Source organism: Sylvia atricapilla, chromosome 6 (genome assembly GCF_009819655.1).
Source record: "Sylvia atricapilla isolate bSylAtr1 chromosome 6, bSylAtr1.pri, whole genome shotgun sequence".
Classification (NCBI taxonomy): domain Eukaryota; kingdom Metazoa; phylum Chordata; class Aves; order Passeriformes; family Sylviidae; genus Sylvia; species Sylvia atricapilla.
In genome coordinates this window covers 5,998,259-6,017,692 of record NC_089145.1, presented here as the reverse complement: position 1 = coordinate 6,017,692, position 19,434 = coordinate 5,998,259, and the positions used below count along the sequence as shown (strand labels likewise).

General features: G+C 41.3%; 1 protein-coding gene across 3 annotated transcripts; it reads left to right on the top strand.

Annotated features, from left to right (window-relative positions):
* Window positions 1-471: 471 nt before the first annotated feature.
* On the top strand, window positions 472-14,970 carry NADSYN1 (NAD synthetase 1). 3 transcript variants are annotated; one of them, XM_066320530.1, is made up of 21 exons: window positions 472-570; window positions 705-765; window positions 1,238-1,354; window positions 2,191-2,244; window positions 2,568-2,657; window positions 3,523-3,574; window positions 4,272-4,360; window positions 5,186-5,303; window positions 5,837-5,968; window positions 6,469-6,543; window positions 6,712-6,836; window positions 7,037-7,085; window positions 7,616-7,718; window positions 8,364-8,532; window positions 8,893-9,028; window positions 9,760-9,866; window positions 10,631-10,762; window positions 10,900-10,969; window positions 11,584-11,712; window positions 12,185-12,361; window positions 14,508-14,970. In XM_066320530.1, the coding sequence occupies exons 1-21, from the start codon at window positions 486-488 to the stop codon at window positions 14,559-14,561; spliced, it is 2,124 nt and encodes a 707-aa protein (XP_066176627.1). In that variant the 5' UTR covers window positions 472-485; the 3' UTR covers window positions 14,562-14,970. The 3 variants fall into 3 exon arrangements, with proteins under 3 accessions (XP_066176627.1, XP_066176628.1, XP_066176625.1); XM_066320531.1 differs by lacking the exon at window positions 14,508-14,970 and adding an exon at window positions 12,761-13,264; XM_066320528.1 differs by lacking the exon at window positions 14,508-14,970 and having other exon boundaries at window positions 12,185-12,626.
* Window positions 14,971-19,434: the final 4,464 nt, after the last annotated feature.

The window sequence follows — 19,434 nt, the reverse complement described above, 5'->3', positions numbered from 1 at the left end:
AAAGAACAGCAGCCGAACATTTGATGAGGGACGTAAGAGAGGCGATTGGACTTTGAAGAGTCCTCTCTGGGGTCAGCACCCTGAGAGCTGTCGGGATGATGCAACACACAGAACACCCTGTTCCAGTCACCTGCAGCACTCACACTCTGAACTCAGTCTGAGGGACACCTCCTAAAAGAAGCTCCAGGGCTACGAGGCTGCATCCCCGTTATTCAAGGCTCTGGGGAGATAAAACTGCGGAAAGCGCGTAAGGGTGTGTGTGCACACGGCGCGGGCGGACACCGGGTGTGGGTGCAGCCGGTGCTCGAAGCGCTGACGGTGCAGGTGCTGCTGCCGGGGCCGGAGGAGGAACCGAGAGCAGCGGCCGGAGCAGGGCCGGGAGCAGCGGCCGGAGGAGGAGCCGGGAGGAGCGGCCGGAGGAGGAACCCCGGAGGAGCCCCGGCCCGGTGCCGCCCCGGAAGCAGCGGGGAAGGCGGCGGGCCGCCATGGGCCGGGCAGTGACGGTGGCCACCTGCGCCCTCAATCAGTGGGCTCTGGACTTTGAGGGCAACCTGGAGAGGATTTTCAGAAGTGAGTGCCGAGATGGCTGCCTGCCCCCGGCCATCAGGACGTCTGTCCCGCGTCTTCCTTCCTTCGTTCCCCCCGCAGGCGGGGCAGCGCAGCCCGTGCCTGTGTCACGCACTGCGCTCCCAACACTCTTCCAGGTATCGACATCGCCAAGAGCAAAGGAGCTCGGTACCGTCTTGGGCCAGAGCTGGAAATCTGGTAAGGGCGCTTTGCTCGCGGTGGGTTTGGTGCGGTTCCAGTTAACTGTGGAAGAGCAGTCAGGAAAGGCATCGGCCCCGCGGTGCTGCAGTGCACAGAGCCGTACTTACAGCTTGCGGCTGTCGGTGCAGAGAAGAGCACTGCAGTGAGCACAGGATTGGCTCTCTTGTCTTGGAAACCTGACTGGTAGCGGTAATTTTTGACCCGTTTCAGTGAGTTTTCCTTCAGGGGAACTGTAGTGCTTTGATTTCTGCCTGTGCCCAGGCTGCTGTTCTTGGAGCATCACGGGGTGATACAAAACGCCACAGAGTTTTAAATGCTGTTAGTAGGGGTGATGTTGACAGCACTGCTTCTTCATTTCCTCTGTAAATTACCTCTGTGGGTGAAATGTTCCTTTCTGAAATAGTTTTGGTTCTTTGGCTCTGGTGCTGATCTGGCTGAAGTTTTGATCTCTGCTTGTTTCTGTGCACAGTGGTTATGGCTGCTCGGATCACTATTATGAGTCAGACACACTCTTGCATTCGTTTCAAGTTCTGGAAAAGCTCTTGGAGTCTCCAGCTACTCAAGATATTATCTGTGATGTGGGAATGTAAGTTGGGTTTTTTTTGTGTACCTGTGATAAAGGGGTAAGTCCTTAGGGAATGCTGCTTGTGCCATACTGTGGATAGCAAGGGCTTTGCACCGAACTTTCAAACATATCTTAGGAACTGCGCTACTTTTCCCCTTTTAATTTTCATGACCAGGACTGCAACGTGCAGAACACTTGCTGAAAGATAATCCTTCCAAAGATTGCTGGTGGCTGAGCCCTTCAAGAGAGAAATAGGATAATTACAGTTATATATTGGAAACCTTAATGTCTGCTCCTTATTGCCACGGCTCAGACTTTGTGTGAGGTGTAACTCAAAGGGCTTTATAAATTGACTGTCTTGTGGGAATGTGGGGGCTGCTTTCACTGACAGACATCTTAAAGCAACCAAAGTGTATGTGAAAATCATTGAAGGCATTGTAAGCCTTGTGCTGACGCCGAAGGGTGATAAATTGTATCTGTAAAATGAATGTGTTAGTATTGAAATAAATATGTAAAGCCAGTTTGATTTTGGACTGGGTTGGCATTACCATGAGAGGTCATGTTTGATTAAGTAACCTGGCCCAGGCATGGGGAATCTTCTGGTCTGCGCATGTTCCTAAAGCTCAGGTAGGTAGTTGATATATCTGAGATTGACAGCACAGTCAGTAACTCTGATTTTTTCAAACAACTACTTTAACTAAAAAAAAATAGAAGCTAAACCTTGATATATTGTTTTTCTTGATTCCCTCTAGTGAGGTCTTATGAGTAGTTTTAATGCAGTTAAGTAGATTCTGTAGCTTTTTATAATTTCATTAGGTGAGTATAGTCACTGCTAATTTTCTTTCTTATTTTCACAGGCCCATTCTGCACAAAAATGTTCGCTACAATTGTCGAGTGATCTTTTTAAATAAGTAAGTAGTTCTTGATGTGTTGTAACTCATTTTTTCAGACACCAGTTTGGCCTTCAAGCGAGATTCTTCAGTGCTGTGTAGAGTGATGGATTTATCTTCTTATTTGCTAAATTTTGAGAGGGACAGCTAAGGTTTTCCATGACCTGTTTCTTCTTTTCTGATTTGTGGAAACTGAATTCCCACTGCTTTCTGAAAAAGTTCAGAAAAACCGCTTGAGTCTGCAAACAGAAACTTTAAAAAAATGTTACAGTATAAAAGAAAAAAAGAAGTTGATCTTAATCAGTGTTCATATATAGCTTTTCTGGTTTGTTTTATGATTTAAGGAAGATTCTTCTGATCAGACCAAAAATATCACTGGCAAATGCAGGAAACTACAGGGAACTTAGATGGTTCACTCCATGGAGCAAAGCAAGGTATGCTGGCAACTGTTACAATGGTGTTAAAAAACACAGCTTGCTGTTAGCAGCCACAGCAAGAGGGTTGAAGTATTTACAGCAAATCATCACTGGCTGCTGCAGGGAAAATAGCAAGAGAGAGTCAGCCAAGTGATGTGGTTGCAGCTTGGTTAGGAAGCTTATTGAGCAGTCAAACTCTTGAGCTGCTGAGCTGCAAGAAAAAGTGGGGCTGCTTGATCCTACAACCAGTTGTAGAGTGTCATTTTTCTGGTGTGTGCTTTCTAAGAACACCCAGCTCAGGACTGGAAGGGGCTGTGTTTATCTGCTGGATTGCTGCATCTCAGTACTGAATGGGCAAACATTGAAGTGCATGAGCTCTGTCAGAACTTCAACAACTGCAGAGAATAAAAGCTGCCTACCTTATGATGCTGCAGAACATGCCTGGCACTCATCTCTGATGCTGTGCACTCATCTTGCACTTGAAATGTTTCCAACTTGAGGGTCTCAGTTAAGCACTTCTGGTCGTCCCTGTGAGCCCCAGCTGGTCCTGCATTGCTCATGTGGTAACCCTGCAAAAAGAGAAACTTGCAGCTGGCATCTGACTTGCATGCTGTGTTCTTTGTTAGGCCTGCTTTCTAGCCATTGCTTACCATGCCTTTCTGAAGCATAGGTGTTGCTACCTTGAAATGTTAGCATTTCTGATTAATTCCACAGAGAACGTGAAGGTATTTTTTCATTTTTTAAATGCACACAGCCCTTATAACTTCAATATGTTTTGGGGTTTTTTTTTTTTTTTTTTTTTTTTTTTTTTTTTTTTTTAAAAAGCAATGTTAGAAGGTGAGATGAGAACCTGATGTATTAACAATCTATAAACTTGATTTAGGCATGTGGAGGAGTATGTTCTACCCAGGATCATTCAGGAAGTGACTGGACAGGTAAGGTGGGGTTTTTTTTAACTTTAACATCTTCCAGATTCAGCAATTAAGAACTGTAGTCCCCAAAATTCTTCTGCCAGTCATGTTGTAGATTCATATGTTGCAGTGGTGGTTCTAAGTTACATTAAATGAGAGCATAACTTAACATTTTTATGTTAGTATGTTGCAGCAAAGGAAGTAAATTTTAAATCTGCCTCAGCTATTTGTACATACAGAATATTGATTGCCATATTTTGCACAATTTTGGTACTGAGTTTATCTGTGCTTGAGACTAGAATTGAGTATGTGTTTTTAGGTTAAAAAAAATAAATTAAAAATCGTTTAAACCTGCTTAGTTCAGAAGGATCTAAAATTTGTTAGTTCCAGCTAAAGCATGAATGTGATTGGTAGTAACAGACGGTCTCTGTTTTGTCGACTGTTTAATTCCTGTCCTTAAGCAAAGCACTGGATCTGAATACTACTGAAATTGAAACAAAAATTTCAGTCAGTCCAGAAATTTGCATTTCAGATTTTTTTTTACTCTTTTTTTATATATATACTTTTGGTATAAAATGAAATAATGTGATTGATATTATGTCACCAATTTCACATAAGTGAGCATTCAATTTTTTTATTTTCTTAAGATTTGTAGTTAGGTTTTTGAATTGAATAGCTTGTTATACTGCATGTGTGTAAGAATGTTCTTGTTTTTCCTCAGGAAACTGCTCCTTTTGGTGATGCAGTGCTAGCAACCAAAGATACTTGCCTAGGGGCAGAAATATGTGAGGAACTCTGGGCACCAAACAGGTAAAGGAGGAGAGGAAATAAAAAGTAAACTAAAACATGCCCTGGAGCTGTGTGAAATAAATGTTTGAAAAGATCTGCTTATTATTCTTCTTTGTAATTTATCTTTCAGAAAGGGCCAGTAAGATAAAATGTAATTAGGAGTAATAAATACATCATGGGAAAGACCTTACTAGCCTAGGTGCAGGATGGCAAAGAAATGTAGGTGCCTAAGCTAAATCAATTCAAAACAGAAGGTAGGGGAGAAATGCCAAAATGAAGCAGAGTGAAAAGAGTGACCTAAGGAAACAAATTACTCTAGGTAACTCCTGATGTTTTTCCAAATCTCCCAGTTACATTAATTTCCTTGTAACTGCAGAAGGTGTGGTGTATCAAAGATGTAATTTTTTTTCCCAGTATTTCTTTCTTACGACTTTGGAAAAAGCAAAAAAGCAGTAAAACAGAACCTTGTGGTTGTTTTTGGATTTGCTAAGAGACAAGGAAAATGGGACAACTGACTTTGCAGTGTTTATCTGTGTTGTCCTTGCAGGCCATGATTATGTTATTCTCTCTTTCTTTGAGATGTGGCCTTCTGTGGAGTAGAAGGGATTTCATTTAGAACAGAATGAGCAAACGCTCTCCTGACCTCTGCAGCCACTGCTGGTTTTTGACAGAAGAGTTGGGCAATGCAAGAATACAGATATTTTTGAAAGCCCTATCCTTGTTTGAGCTAAGGCATGCAGAAAACTGACAGTGACATAGATGTTTCTGTTTGGCAGTGATTTTTAATGATATCTGCAGTTTTCACAGCACAGTAGTGATTTATTTTTGTGCCTTCTGCTTTGACAGCCCTCACATTGAGATGGGACTTGATGGTGTGGAAATTTTCACCAACTCTTCTGGGAGTCACCACGTGCTGCGGAAAGCTCACACCCGAGTGGATCTGGTGAATTCTGCCACAGCAAAGGTGTGCAGTTTTCTGCTTGGGAAGTTCTGTTTGTTTTAAAAATGAGAAGGCATTAGGTATTTGGACTGTAATCCTATCTAACAGTCACGGAGACAAAAATAAAGTGATGAGTGTACATTACACTGTGAAAAAGCTCCTTTGGCATTGTAATTTAATGTGCTTTGCTTATATTTAACAGTGTCTGCTCTCTCCTCTGATATCCAAACACAGCTTCTGTCATCACCTTCCTGCTTTTCCCAACCTCAATTTGAACTCAGAATTTCAATTTAGAAGTGCAGCTCTCTCTGTTTGGCTTGAGGGAATGACTCTTGTTACTAGTGGAGACTCCTGTCAAGAGAGAATCCCAGCCATAAATCATTCACAATGTAAAGGGAGAGGAAGTTTGTAAGAATGGCAGGAATGGAGAAATAACATTTTGATTTTTAACATCCTGTCAGGTGCTATATTCTGAACAGTTTTTTTTTTTTGTTTTGTTTTTTGTTTTTTGTTTTTTGTTTTTTTTTTCCTTTCCTGCATGTTTGTTTCCCTGGCAGAATGGTGGAATATATATTTTAGCAAACCAGAAAGGCTGTGATGGTGATCGTCTGTATTACGATGGCTGTGCCATGATTTCCATGAATGGAGAAACAGTTGCACAAGGATCCCAGTTTTCACTCGATGATGTGGTAATGTTTTCCCCCCATAGCTGCTAGGGCACTTAGGCACAACACTTCCCAGACATTCCAGACTCTAGGTCCACATCTCTAGACTAAAAAGAGTGTATTTAAATTATGCTGTTCAACTAGATCCGAGTGTTTTCCTGGTCAGATGCTTTTGTGAGGAAGGAAGAACTGTCACAGTGGAAGAACTTAATGAAAACATTTTTGTATGCAATCACCATGAGGAGGAGAGACCCTGTTAATTGAGATTCTCTTATCTAAAGGAAGAAAGGTCAAAGACTGCAATGTTCTAATTATGACCCCAGTTTTGTGGACACAAGGTTTCACTTTGATTTCAGGAAAAAGTAGATCTGTCATCTAGGTTTCCTCACATTATGTGCCAGACCAATATCTTTCCCCAGAAACATTTCTTGCCTTTTCCTTTGCCAGAGCTGATGCTGAATTTTTTGCCAAGCATTGTTCATCTGTTTGTGTAGAGTGATCTAATGTTGAAAGCCTTTCCATAGGAGGTGCTGGTTGCCACTCTGGACCTGGAGGATGTTCGAAGTTACAGAGCAGAGATCTCATCTCGTAACTTGGCGGTAAGAATTCTTTGCATTTGTAAACTGTGCCAAGTTTTAATAGCTATTGGATGTAAAAAGTATTTGCATGTCTTGATTTTCACAGTATCTTAAAGAACTGATGTTTTATAGGTATATGCTACGTTGGTAAAATTGGTGTCTTCTGAATTCTTCTGTACTATTGCTTAGGCAAGTAAAGTGAATCCTTATCCCAGGGTGAGAGTGAACTTTGCTCTGTCGTGTCCTGATGATGTAGCTGTTCCTACTTGTATGCCAATCCAATGGAGACACCACAGTCCTGAGGAGGAGATCAGGTAATCAAATGCTGAATCTATGGCTTGAAAATCATTTCAATTTTTAAAAAAAAACCCACAACTGAAACTCAAAGAAAGAGATAAACATGATGTTGTTTAGATTTAAGTAAAGGAAGTGTCTCACTGGAAGAACACAGTAAATATGTTCACTTGTTTAGGTGTTAAAACCTGCTTAGAACTATGATGTTCTGTAATTTCAGCCTTGGACCTGCATGTTGGCTCTGGGACTATTTAAGGCGCAGCAAACAGGTAAGGACAACTTGGTTTGTTTTTTCCTTGGCATACGTAGCTTCTTTTGTGCCACAGGCACAATCCAAATTGTTTTCCTGGGCTGCTGGGAACCCAAACTGATGTTAGTCCAAGGTACAAAGTTTGTGCTTGGAGGTAGCTCATTCAGTATGCTCTGTGCACCTTTCCTTTAGGAATTGTTTTTTCTTGAGTGCAGCAGAGTGACATGAAGTAGTCATTCAGTGTAATAATAAAGTATATATGAACAATGTAATCCTCATTATTAGCTTTTCTGTCTTATTAGGGGGTGAAGACAACTGGAATTTTTTCTAGCCAAAGGGTTTTTTACACTGACTTCTTGTTTGATTATCCAGTTGATGAGAGTTTCAGAGGATTTGCTCTGGGTGGTTCTGTTTTTCCCCAGTAGAATATAAACAGCCTTGAGCAATGCACCTGTCATTCTTCTACAGGAGTGTGTTTCTGAGTGATATAATCTGCATTTTTTTCTAATTTTGCTATGTGGAACCTCTCGTCCTTGCTCTGTTTTCAAGGCAGGATTTCTCCTACCTCTGAGTGGTGGAATTGACAGCTCTGCTACAGCTTGCATAGTGTATTCCATGTGTCACCAGGTTTGCCTGGCAGTCAAAAATGGCAGTAAGTAGATCTGTGTGTCTTGCCAGCTGTGTTTACTAATGGTTATGGACAAGTAAATATTAGCTGAGTGCAGTAGCTGCAAGAGCTTATTAATGGCAGACCCTTTTCTTCTTGTTCTAATGGAGTCCTTTGTATCTCTTCAGAAATTCCAGCAAAAATGCGTGTCCAGATTCAAATCCTCTGAATTGGCATAATGGTTTTTGGTTTGGGGTTAAGAATTGGATGTGGAACTCAGACTAGTTTCTGTCTAGACTATGGTTCAAATGTTGGCTGATGTAGTCTTCAGATTATTTTGAAAATTTACCCCTTCTATTAAAACCAGCACTACAAAGCATGGTTAGGAATGGTTTAAGTTCTAAAACTGGCTTTAAGTAGAGTTCGTGCTTTTACCTAAGTCTTTGTACATCATGTTTTCTATGAAAATTCTTTAGTAGATCAAAAGGATATGATATTTCTGTGCTCAAAATCAGGAGCAAAATCAGTAATTCTTTTATTTGATAGTTGAATTTTTTTGGGGAGAGTTAAATGTAGTCATCTTATTTGTCATGTAAAGTTGAATTAGAGTACAAGGTATGTGCATTTCCTGCAAATGGAGGAGCACAATAAATTTCCACTCTTGTTCTGTTTTTCTTGCTCTGTCCTCAGATGCAGATGTGCTGGCTGATGCACGCAGGATTGTGAACGATGAGACCTACTTCCCTGAGGATCCTCGGGAATTCTGCAAGCGTATCTTCACCACGTGCTACATGGCTAGTGAGAACTCCTCCCAGGATACCTGCAACAGGGCTAAACTGCTGGCTGAGCAAATAGGCAGGTACAAGCCTAGAAGTGCTGGGAGAAAAACATCATGTTCTGGCAAAGACTTAACATATAAAACGTTCAAGCAGGAAAATGGGAAAAAATAAGAGAGGAATAGGAGGTGGGTTAAGTAGGAAAGTTACAGATATTATTTTTGAAGTGTTAAAGTGAGGTAAATCCAGAAGGATTTGGCAAAGGACACGGAATTTTGAAAACAGACTCTGAAAAGTGTTATTTTTTCCTAAATTTCTTCATACCAAATGAGATTTCAGCAGCTTTAAAACCTCATTTGATGGGTGGATTTTTGGGGTTGTTTTTTTTTTTTAATATAGTCAGATTGTGCTGGTTGAGTCACTTGTGCTTGAATTCTTCTCAGCTACCACATCAACCTGAACATTGATATGGCTGTGAAAGCTGTTGTGGGGATCTTCAGTGTGGTGACAGGTCGAACTCCCCGGTTTTCTGTCCATGGAGGGAGCAGCAGAGAGAGCCTGGCACTCCAGAATGTGCAGGTGTGTGTCCTGTGGGCTGAATCAGCTCACACTCTTTTTCTTCTTTTGGTTTGATTTTTGGTGGTTTTCCAACCTAACTAGCAACTCTGCTTTAGTTCTGAGTGTTGGTTATCCTGTTTGATAGCTTTTGTTAATTTGAGGACTTGATCTTTCTCTGTTACTGGAGAAATCCAACTGTTTGCTCTGGAAGCAAACATTGAATCCTTTATCCACTGTTTGGCAACAGGAGAGGCTTAAGTCGCAGAGGAGTGTGGGTATTTGCTTAACATCACCCACAATTGCAGCTGGAGGCTGGATCCCAGGTTGGTTTGGCATTACTGCCATCCTTAGAAAAGAGCTGAGTTTCAGAATGGGGACAAAAGCAAAGTGAACTTTTTACAAATGTTTTCTATTAGACTAGAGGGATTAATTTACTCTATGAAAGGCTATGGTTTATCTGCATACTTCATCTATCATGGATCCTTTCTAGTGCTATTAGAGGTAGCAAATGGCAACTACTCCCCAGTTTGCAGTTGGCCAGGAGAAACTTAGTCTGTGTCAGTAGCAGATACTGAACCTGGATTTTCTGAGCGTGTTCAGCAATTTCTCCACAAGACATCTTTCTTTAGCCACGCTTACCCTGCCCGCATTTTTTCTTCATGAGTTTGTTCAGACGATTGATTAATTAAACCGACTGGGAAGAAATCACTCTGTTATGTAAAGTTTGCTTTCCTTTTCATTTTGCTTTGCAGGCTAGAATAAGAATGGTCCTTGCTTACCTGTTTGCTCAGCTGACACTGTGGGCTAATGGGATGCCAGGAGGACTGCTGGTGCTGGGTTCAGCCAATGTGGATGAAAGGTTGGTGAAAATTAGAAATGCAAACCCAGGTGGAACAGGTCACTGTCATTTCCTAGCAACTCTGCCAAATCCCACTATAGATTATTATTCAGAAGAGGTAACAGCCTAAGAATACACTGGTAAGAATGAAAGTAATGAAAATAGTTAAATCAGCCTGAATAGGAAATTGTGTATTTTTCAGAGGTTTAGCCAAAGTATTGCTATAGCTCTCCCATAAAATGCTGTTTTCAGTAGAGCTTATCAGTGCATTCACTAGCCTAACTTCCCAACTTGTTGAATTTTCAATTACTGTATTAGCAATTAAGATGTGAACTTTGAGCTGAAAAAACAGACTTTAAAATCTGGAGTACAGTTATTAGAGCAGAGTATTCGAAGATTAGAGCAATCCTTTTAAGACTGTGGGAGTGGTAACCTCTAAAACTGTGAGAATACTCTGTGCTGGTTGTGTGGGTGTTTTGAGATTTATTATTTTAATTGATCAGCACAGTATTTTAATTGTTTTGCATATATTGCCTCAGCATGGACAGTTTTGCAGTGCTTTATGATTGTTTAAAGGATCATCTTCTGGAAATTTCAGGGCTTTAGGATAGCCCTGTTGCAGTTAAACATGTTTGCGCTTTAGGTATAAATATGTTACTAATCTGCAGTCTGTTTATCCCTTTCTTCGTGCTACATATAAATTCTCCATAGTGTCAAGGATTATATATTATTCTGCAGTTACATTATTATTAACTGTTGCTGTATAAATTTCCTCTTTTGCTCAGTCTCCGTGGTTACTTGACCAAGTACGACTGCTCCAGTGCTGATATCAACCCCATTGGTGGCATCAGCAAGACTGATTTGAAGAACTTCATTCAGTACTGCATTGAGAACTTCCAGCTCACAGCCCTCAGGAGGTGAGCAGTGATTCAATTCCACTGGAGGAACTGTCTGAGCCAGGTGCTTCATTTTTGGGATGAAGTGCTGTTTTAACAAACCAACTCTCCTATGACTGCATAGAATCCATGTTTTTCCTTTTCCCTCTCCCTTGCAGTATCATGTCAGCTCCACCCACTGCGGAGTTGGAGCCCCTGGTGGATGGACAAGTGGCTCAAACTGATGAGGTAACAACGGGCAGTGCCTGTAAAATGCTCTGATAAGCCTTACCGCAAAATCTGGGGTTTGTCCCAAAACTGTTGTTTACTCTTATATGTAACCATGCTTATTGACAAGCATGTTACAAACAGTCTTAAAGCTGCCAACAAAACATCAGTTTCCAACACCTGCCTTAGCTGTGTTGACAATAGTTTCCAAAACAGCAAATTAACATTTTTTAATTATTTTAGATTTTTGAACACCTAGAAGGATGAGTGTTGTAAAATGCAGTTTATTTTAAGGGTTTTTTAAATACCAAAAGAAAGGCAGGGCCTTACTGCTATGAAAATGACTGGTGGCAAACCCCTCTTCTCCCCACATCCTTCTTCTCTTTGTTGTCCCTCTGGAAAGGAGAGGACTGATAAAACTACCTCTGTGGCCTCCAGTCTCCCAGTTCAGAGAGATTCCAGTGGGTTTTTTTATTTCTGCTCATAATGATACTCTGTCTTTTTGACGCTGAGAATTTCATTTTGGTGTTTCTGTGACTTAACTGGATTATTTTAATTGCTCCATGAAAGTATTCATTAAAAATGACATAGTTAAGATTTTCAGTGACTTTGTGTGTGTGTGTGTGTGTTTTCAGGCAGATATGGGGATGACATATGCAGAGCTCTCAATCTATGGGAAATTAAGGAAAATTGCAAAGGCTGGACCATACAGTATGTTCTGTAAGCTGATTAATATGTGGAAGGAAATTTGTACTCCAAGAGAGGTAATATACAAAAAAAGGAAAAAAAGAAATCAAATAGTTTAATGCTTTTGTCAAAATAGAGTATATTTGGAGAAAGGTCAGGTTTCTTTTAACTGAAAGAAATAGGTTCATTATTTTGTGTTTAGAGATTATTCTACAGCTGCAGCAGAATATGCTAGAAAAGCTGGTCTGCATCACTTAAATTGAGCTTGTTGTCTTGTGCTAAATTGTTAAAACAGTTGTTAATTGGGTAATTTGAAAACAATTACTTCAGAAGTATACCTCGGGGAAAATTGTTCTCTGAAATAGATGACCAACTACTCTTGAAACCTTGGGTTATGTGTTCTGAGAAAAAAAGGGCTCTTGTTTTGAAAAAATATCTAGACTGTGTAAAGGTAGAAAACAGTCTCCAAAATACTGTATTTCTCTAAATTTTTTAATTAAAATACTAAGAAATTTAATCTGATTTAAAGCTACATTCTTTGTACACCAGGTGGCATCCAAGGTTAAGCATTTCTTCAGGATGTATTCGGTCAACAGGCACAAAATGACCACCCTCACTCCGTCCTACCACGCTGAAAACTACAGTCCAGATGACAACCGGTTTGACCTGAGGCCCTTTCTCTACAACACCTCATGGTCCTGGCAGTTCAGGTGTATAGACAAACAGGTAAATGCCCTCTGCTTCTGGGATGATTTTGTATTTAAATTACTCAAAGTGGGTCAAGTCTGGTTCCAGTGAATCTCCAGCAAAAGGCAACTAACATTTAGGGTAGCGGTTATTACGGAAATAATTGTGATTGTTCTTTTCACGTAACTGTGAGGCTAAATCCTCTGATTTCAGTGTAAGCTGTTTAGGTTCTTTTTGTTATACTGCTATAAAAAAAACAAACAAAAAGCAAACAAACAAAAAACAAACCAACCCCAAGAAAAAAATAAAAGAATGCATATATTGAGAACAGAAAGTAGTAGCTGTACCCAGACTCATGAAGTCCTGTGCTAATGGAAAAAAGATTTTGTATTTTGGTTTCAGCTCAGGACCTGTCTGAAGGGATCTGCTTAATTGCAGAATTAAGACTTGACCTACATCAGCATGGGGAAAGCCAGTGTATGAGGCAGCAATTCACTGTGAGTGCTTCTCCCACCTGCTTCTGCAGCAATTCCTTTTTGAATCTCAAGTTAATTGACTCACAAATACATGTTTGCTCAAACACAGCAGGATAAATGGTGCCATGCTCAGTTTGAGCACTGAGATGGGGAAGGACTCAGGCGATTATTGGAACCATGCTTAACTTTTGATAGTTTTTAGCCACCCCTTCAAACTTATTTTAATGCCTCTTTTATGGCAGAAGTGCTGGGGGGAAGAATTTCAGCACCTTGAGGGTTTTTCTGCCAGAGATTTTACACTCCAGTTGCTTTTAAGAATATGTTTATACATGTAATAAAATGTTAATTCCTTCATCTGTGCAATGCCAGACATGTTGTAATAGTATTTTACTACCATGAAACCTGGGATAAAAGCTACCATGTGCAGTTCTTTATTGTAAAGTATGTATGGTGGGGGATTTGACTTTTTCCCACTGAAGTCCAGGACAAAAGTTCTTTTGGCCTCAGTGGGAGTCAGGAAAAATGTTTTTGTAGGGTCTGGACCAAAATGTAATTATTTTATGCTTACCGTAAATGTGATTAAGATCTTTTAATGATGCAGGATACTGTAACACTCTCTAACTAGATTTGTATGTAATAGCAGTTATGCTCTGCAAGGGTAGTGGCCATTGCAACTTATTCCTGGAAACTGGGAGACAAGTTTGGGAAAGATTTTGTTGTGTACATAAGAGTAACCTGAACTGATAACTCCTGCAGCTCTTTGCAAGACTGGAAAATAATAACTTGCAGTGGCTTGAGTCAAATCTGCCCTATTCAAGAAAAGGAATACAGGAAGAGTTTTGTCTTATTGTAGGTGTTCAGCACAGTTGTAATTCTGAAGAGAATCACTCTCTAGGACAGTGTCCCACTGATGATTCTGCTCCTGGGACTCAATCTGCACTTAAGGTTTATCTGGCATAGTAACAGGACTGTGAAAATATGGCATAAACTTGACATAAAACTCACTTTTAGTTAGGTAATGCCAGGTTTTCCTGTAGGGGAGTCATGTTACAGCTCAAGCTCACTTGTGAATGGAAACAATTTGGAGTGCCGATGATAGAGAAATCTGTTGGATTTGCAGGAAGTACTTTTCTACTTTGGATGTCTGTAGTGTAGTCAAGCCAGTTTAGTTTTATCCACTCAGTTTAGTGCAAAATCCCCTTCGTATTGCTGCAGAAGGAACAGGGGTAAAAGGAATTTGAGATCATAGCATTTGCTGGGAATTGCCAGACTTGCTCTTGGAGTCTTCATGTCATTCAGCTCTACCTGGCTGAGGGGGTTTAGAACAACCCTAGGAAGTCTGGCAGTGCTGTCTGTAGCTTCTGTCTTGGAGCTGTGTCTCAAGTAAAGGATCTGTGGTCAGAGCGCAAATGATGCACTTCCAGCTGCCAAAGTCTTCACTGGGACTTTAACAGCGGGCATAATTTGAAGGAACTGTGATACAGCTCAGAAGAAGGGTGGCACATCTACCTGTAAGGATGAGATATCTGCAGGCTGTCTTCTGCTTTTTCCAGTGTCACACCACAAAATTAGCTGCATTTGGTCAAACCAAAAAGTTTATACACTTCATAAAAACCTGATCTTGTGTGTCTCTTTCACAACCAGTAGCAGATGTTGATGGAAAAACAAGCCTATTTTTGCTACTGAAGTGGTTTCCTTTTTACTTGCAGGTGTCCAAGCTACAAAAAAAGGAAGGAATTTCTGTTGTTGAAGATGTGGACTGACTTCCTGTCTTGTTTAACTCTGGTAACTAATTTGCCAAACAGAATGTTCAAAACTGGATTATACTGTGATAATGAGCAGAGAAGACCTGCTTAGCAGTTCTTGAGCTGACCATTGTAATCAATTTTTTTAATTGACTCCCTGTTTTAGTCCCAATATACTTAAACTGTAGTTTGGCTAAGGGATCATTTATTAAGGATTTTCTTCAACTTTGTGAGTTAATTGCCAGTAATTTAAAATATTTGGATAATCATAAATAAACCCAAGGTAGTCTTTTGTTTGCTTCTGATAATTTGGATATGACTGTTGAGTAACATTCAGCTGAATGTGTAAAATTTTAACAGTTCTGGCATGTGCTGTTGAGGGTGAAAAACCTTACTCTGAAGTAAACTTGTAATTTTGTCATGATAATTGATTCAGTTCTTATACTACATGTTTTTTATTTACCTGGCCCTGGCTTTGTAGACTGGTCCAGTGTTTTGAGTGGCCAGAAGGTCTAACTTGGCAAGGTATTGGAAGCTTGTCTGTCTTGAAGTAGATAGGTAATCTTCATGTTAGTGGGATTGAATTTAGAGTTCAGCTTCTTGTTCTGTTTGAATGAATGCAAATACAGAATGAAGTACAAAACCAGTATCTCCTGAGCTCAGTTAGAGTGTGTCGTGGTTTGACATTTGTCAAATTTCGTTTCTCAGCTGGGAGATAGGACTTTGGGAGAAAAAGGCAAAACAGGCACAACTTAAAAGTAAAAACAGATAGATTTTTAGTAATACACACTAAAGAAAAAAAGAGGAAACAAAAAAAAAAATGAGACGTGCTTAGACATTCAAACACTTTCCTCCTTCCCTCCCTCAACTGTTCACTTTCTCACGCACCACAGAGAGAAAACTATGATTTTCAATCAGTTGCCACTATTTAAACACGATCCTACATCACCTTGGGAGAGGAGCCTCTCTAGGGTTATGAGAACACGCCACAAGAAAAAAAAAAATTTAGTGGCTTTCATAGAGTCTACAACCACCCAGAATTTTTGCAGATTCTGTGCAGTCTCACCCATATAACAGTTTTCCATGCTGTTCATGGGCTTCCACATGTTTGGGGTATTATTTTAAGAATGCTTTTCTTGTACAAAACAGGGATTCTCTTCCATTTCTAAATTCACTTTTCTCTCAAAAGAAATAGAAACCTCCTTATTCTTTCCCAGGAGCCGGGGACATATTCTAATCAAAATTCTTAATTAAAACCCATGTATATCAATACACACAACCCTTTGACTAGAACTTGCATTCCCCCAAGCAACATTAGGATATTACAAAAACAGTCCATTTCTCCATAATTCACATCTAGAGAAGTCTGGTAAAAAATGTCCACTTCCTCTATCCCATCTTCAAAATAGTTTTTCTCAATTCTTTCACTGACTTTTCCTCAGTGCTCTTTCTCTGTACATTTCAAATGTCTTTCACGGAGGAGAGAAAAGGGTTAAAGTCCTTGCTTAGAGTTTTTCTTCTTCAGCAGACTCAAGGCCACAGATGATGGTCGGGGGAAAGGAAGGGAGAGCGCAGGCTCAGGAACATTGATAGACGAAATCTCCTCCACCCCTGGTCAGACCTCAAGTGACTCAAACTTGGATCAGCTCCCTGGGGCTCCGGAGAAAAGTTCTTAAAAGTCTCTCCTCCTTCAGCCCAGCAGCTCTGCCAACCAAGGCCCAGAGCAGGGCCACCGTGGTCCTGGCGCAGGGCCAGACTGCTGCTCTGCACTCCTCCTCCTCCTCTCCCCATGGGAGGGGCCAGGAGGGGACAGAGGGGACACGGCCAGCCTCACCCACTGTCCCACAGGCAGGGCCCCCCTCGAGGCCTGGCAGCTCTGGCCCTGGGGGACCAGCCCAACCCCGTCCACGAGGTGATGGTTACCTTCTCGATGACCAGAAAAGGAAAGAGACTGAGTCAGGTTGTAATTTAAGGCTGTAATTTAAGGCTGTTTCCAGAGACGTAGAAACACTCCCATTCATCAGCCAACCTGTCAATCACAATCCATTCTAAACCACCACAGAGAGTTACCCACATCCCACCTATGATTTGCAAGAATGTGATTTTTTTACTTCATTATTTAACTGATCTTTTAAATTTGTTCAGTGCTGTGGAGCAATAAAAAAGGATGGGCTTGTTCCGTTGCCTGAGGCCCTTTTCTTCCTTTTCATTTAATGTTTGTCTGTTCCCATTTCTTTTTTAAACCGTGATTTGAAAGGTTCACTATCAATAGGGAAAACTAGAAATGCATTTCTGCAGTTCTGGGCAAACAACATTCTTAACTGCAACAAGAGGAGAGCTTAGGCCCAGTGAGGCTTCTGTTAAAATAGTCTTACATTGTGCTAGTGGGAAATGTCTGCTAGAAAGGGCACATTCTCCACATTTGTTTTCCACAACTTGGGAGTTGATTCACTTGGAGGTAAAGATGCCGCATTGTTCATTGTGCATTTATGGTACTAATTATTGGTACTTCCATTGTGGTTATATGGTACTAATTTAAATATATAACTTACTTTAATGGGTGCTGCTGGTAGATAGGATGGAAAACCCCAGCTGCAATTTGCCTTCCCTCACAGTTGGGCACTTCCACTTCCCATTCCAGCCAGAGGGAGTGGATGAATTCTGAACAGAAGTTCAAGAATTTGTTGTGTATTTGAAGACTTCTTCTGTCTTTGTTTCCTCTGGAAGTTACTGGCTTCTCTTTCTGGACAATCACAGAAGAAAGACGAGACATTTGCTTTCATTCAAATAAAAAATACTAGCACAAAAATACAATATTTACACACATCTCCGGTGTTGTTACTGTTAATGTTGTTAACCCTCTTTCAGACACTTATCTTTCCTAGCAATGGCATTTACAGCATGTGTACAAATTGCATTTTATTTCCTGCCTGCTAATGTTGACTGCAGATTGTTACAGGTCTCTCCTATTTTCCTTTTACTATCCAGAAATTTTCACTGTGTCTGTTCAATCTGATGCCTCTAGTTCGACTCTTACCAACATTTAACTCCAATGTTACCAGTGCATTGTTGCCTACTGAGAATGGGAATTAATTCTAACGTGTAGCTGATGATGTTCACTTTTTACTGGAGACAACTTGTATTGGGTTGTGTGGCCAGGGTTTAGTGGGGGAGGGTTATAGACATGGCTTCTTTGAGAAGCTCCTGGAAGCTTCCTCTGTGTCTGGCAGAGCCAATCCCAGCTGGATCCATGAGAGACCCTGTGCTGGCCAAGGCCAAGCCAACCAGCGATGGGAGTAATGCCTCTGATAACAGATTCAAGAGGGAGAAAAAGGTGTTGTGCAGAAGTAATTGCAGCCAGAGAAGAGCAGGGTGAGAATCTGTGAGGGGAACAGCGCTGCAGACATCCAGCTCAGAGCAGGAGGAGGGCAGGAGGTGCTCCAGGCTCCGGAGCTGAGATTGCCCTGCAGCCCCTGGTGAGGCAGCCGTGTCCCTGCAGCACGTGGAGGGCACAGGGATGCACAGATCCACCTGCAGCCCATGGAGGGGCCCACACCAGAGCAGGGGGATGCCCAAAGGGGGCTGTGACCCTGTGGGAAGCCCAAGCTGGAGCAGGGTCCTGGCAGGGACCTGCAGACCCGTGGAGAGAGGAGCTCATGCTGGAGCAGGCGTCCTGGTAGGACTTGCAGCACTGTGGGCAACCCACAGTGGAACAGGCTGTTCCTGAAGATCTGCAGCCCATGGGAAGGACTCCTGTTGGAAAACTTGGTGGAGGACTGTTCTCTGTGGGAGGGAAACCTCCACACTATTGCCCTGAGGAAGAAGCAGTGGCAGAAATGAGAATTGACCATAATCCCGTGCCCTGTCTCACTACACCACTGAGAGACTGGGGTAGAGAATTGGGAATAAATTGAAGCTCAGGAAGGAGGGAGGGCTGGGTTGTTTTTAGGATTTATTTCTCATTATCCTGTTTTGATATGATTGGTAATAAATTCAAATAATTTTGCTACGTTGATTCTGTTTTGCCTGTGCTGGTATTCAGTGAGTGACCTCACCCTGCCCTTAATCCATATTTTCTCTCCATGTCCAGCTGAGGAGGGGAGTGATGGAGCAGCCCAAGTCAATCCACTGCACAACCATTATGGTAAAGATAACATCATAATAAAGCATCATTTTATCCTCAGATGGATCTTACCCTGACATATTTGGTAGTCAGTTTTAAACTCATTTTTTACTAAAGAGTGGTGCAGATGAAAGCAAAAGCTACCCCACTGCTGTTTATCAAATATATATAAAATTATATGTGTTCCTTTTCAGAGTTAAATAAAGGTGGCCCATAGAGACCAATTATTTTTTGTCATTTGGCTGAATTTGTGACACATCATGGCCATGAGCCTGTTCACGGTTGTGAACAGTGAACATGGTTGTCCACAGTGAACATTGCTCCCTGGTTCATGATTTTATTTGCAATTCAACTAGTTCTTACAATTAAGAGTCACCTTGTAACAGTCTTGACTAGTAAATGTGTAAAATATTCACTGAAGTAAAGAGCACCCAGTCTGATAAACAACTTCCAATTAAAGAGCAAAGGATTTCTGCTTTAACTTACCAGGTTGGAATACTAAAACGAGGGATTGATACACTCTTGTGTTTATCATGATGCTGCCACAGATGCTGGTACGTGGCAGAAAAGCCTTGTCAAATTGTCGTGAGGCCTCTCTTGAAATTGCAGTTTTCTTGAAACTGACCAGGGGAAGGGCGTGTGAAGGGGACCGTCAGAAAAGCGGGCAAGTAGCACAAGTGAAGCATGTTCGAAGAGTAAAAGCAACATGAGTGAAGTTTACAGTTGCTTATGGAATGCCTACGTGATTACATACAAATTAAGTGTTTC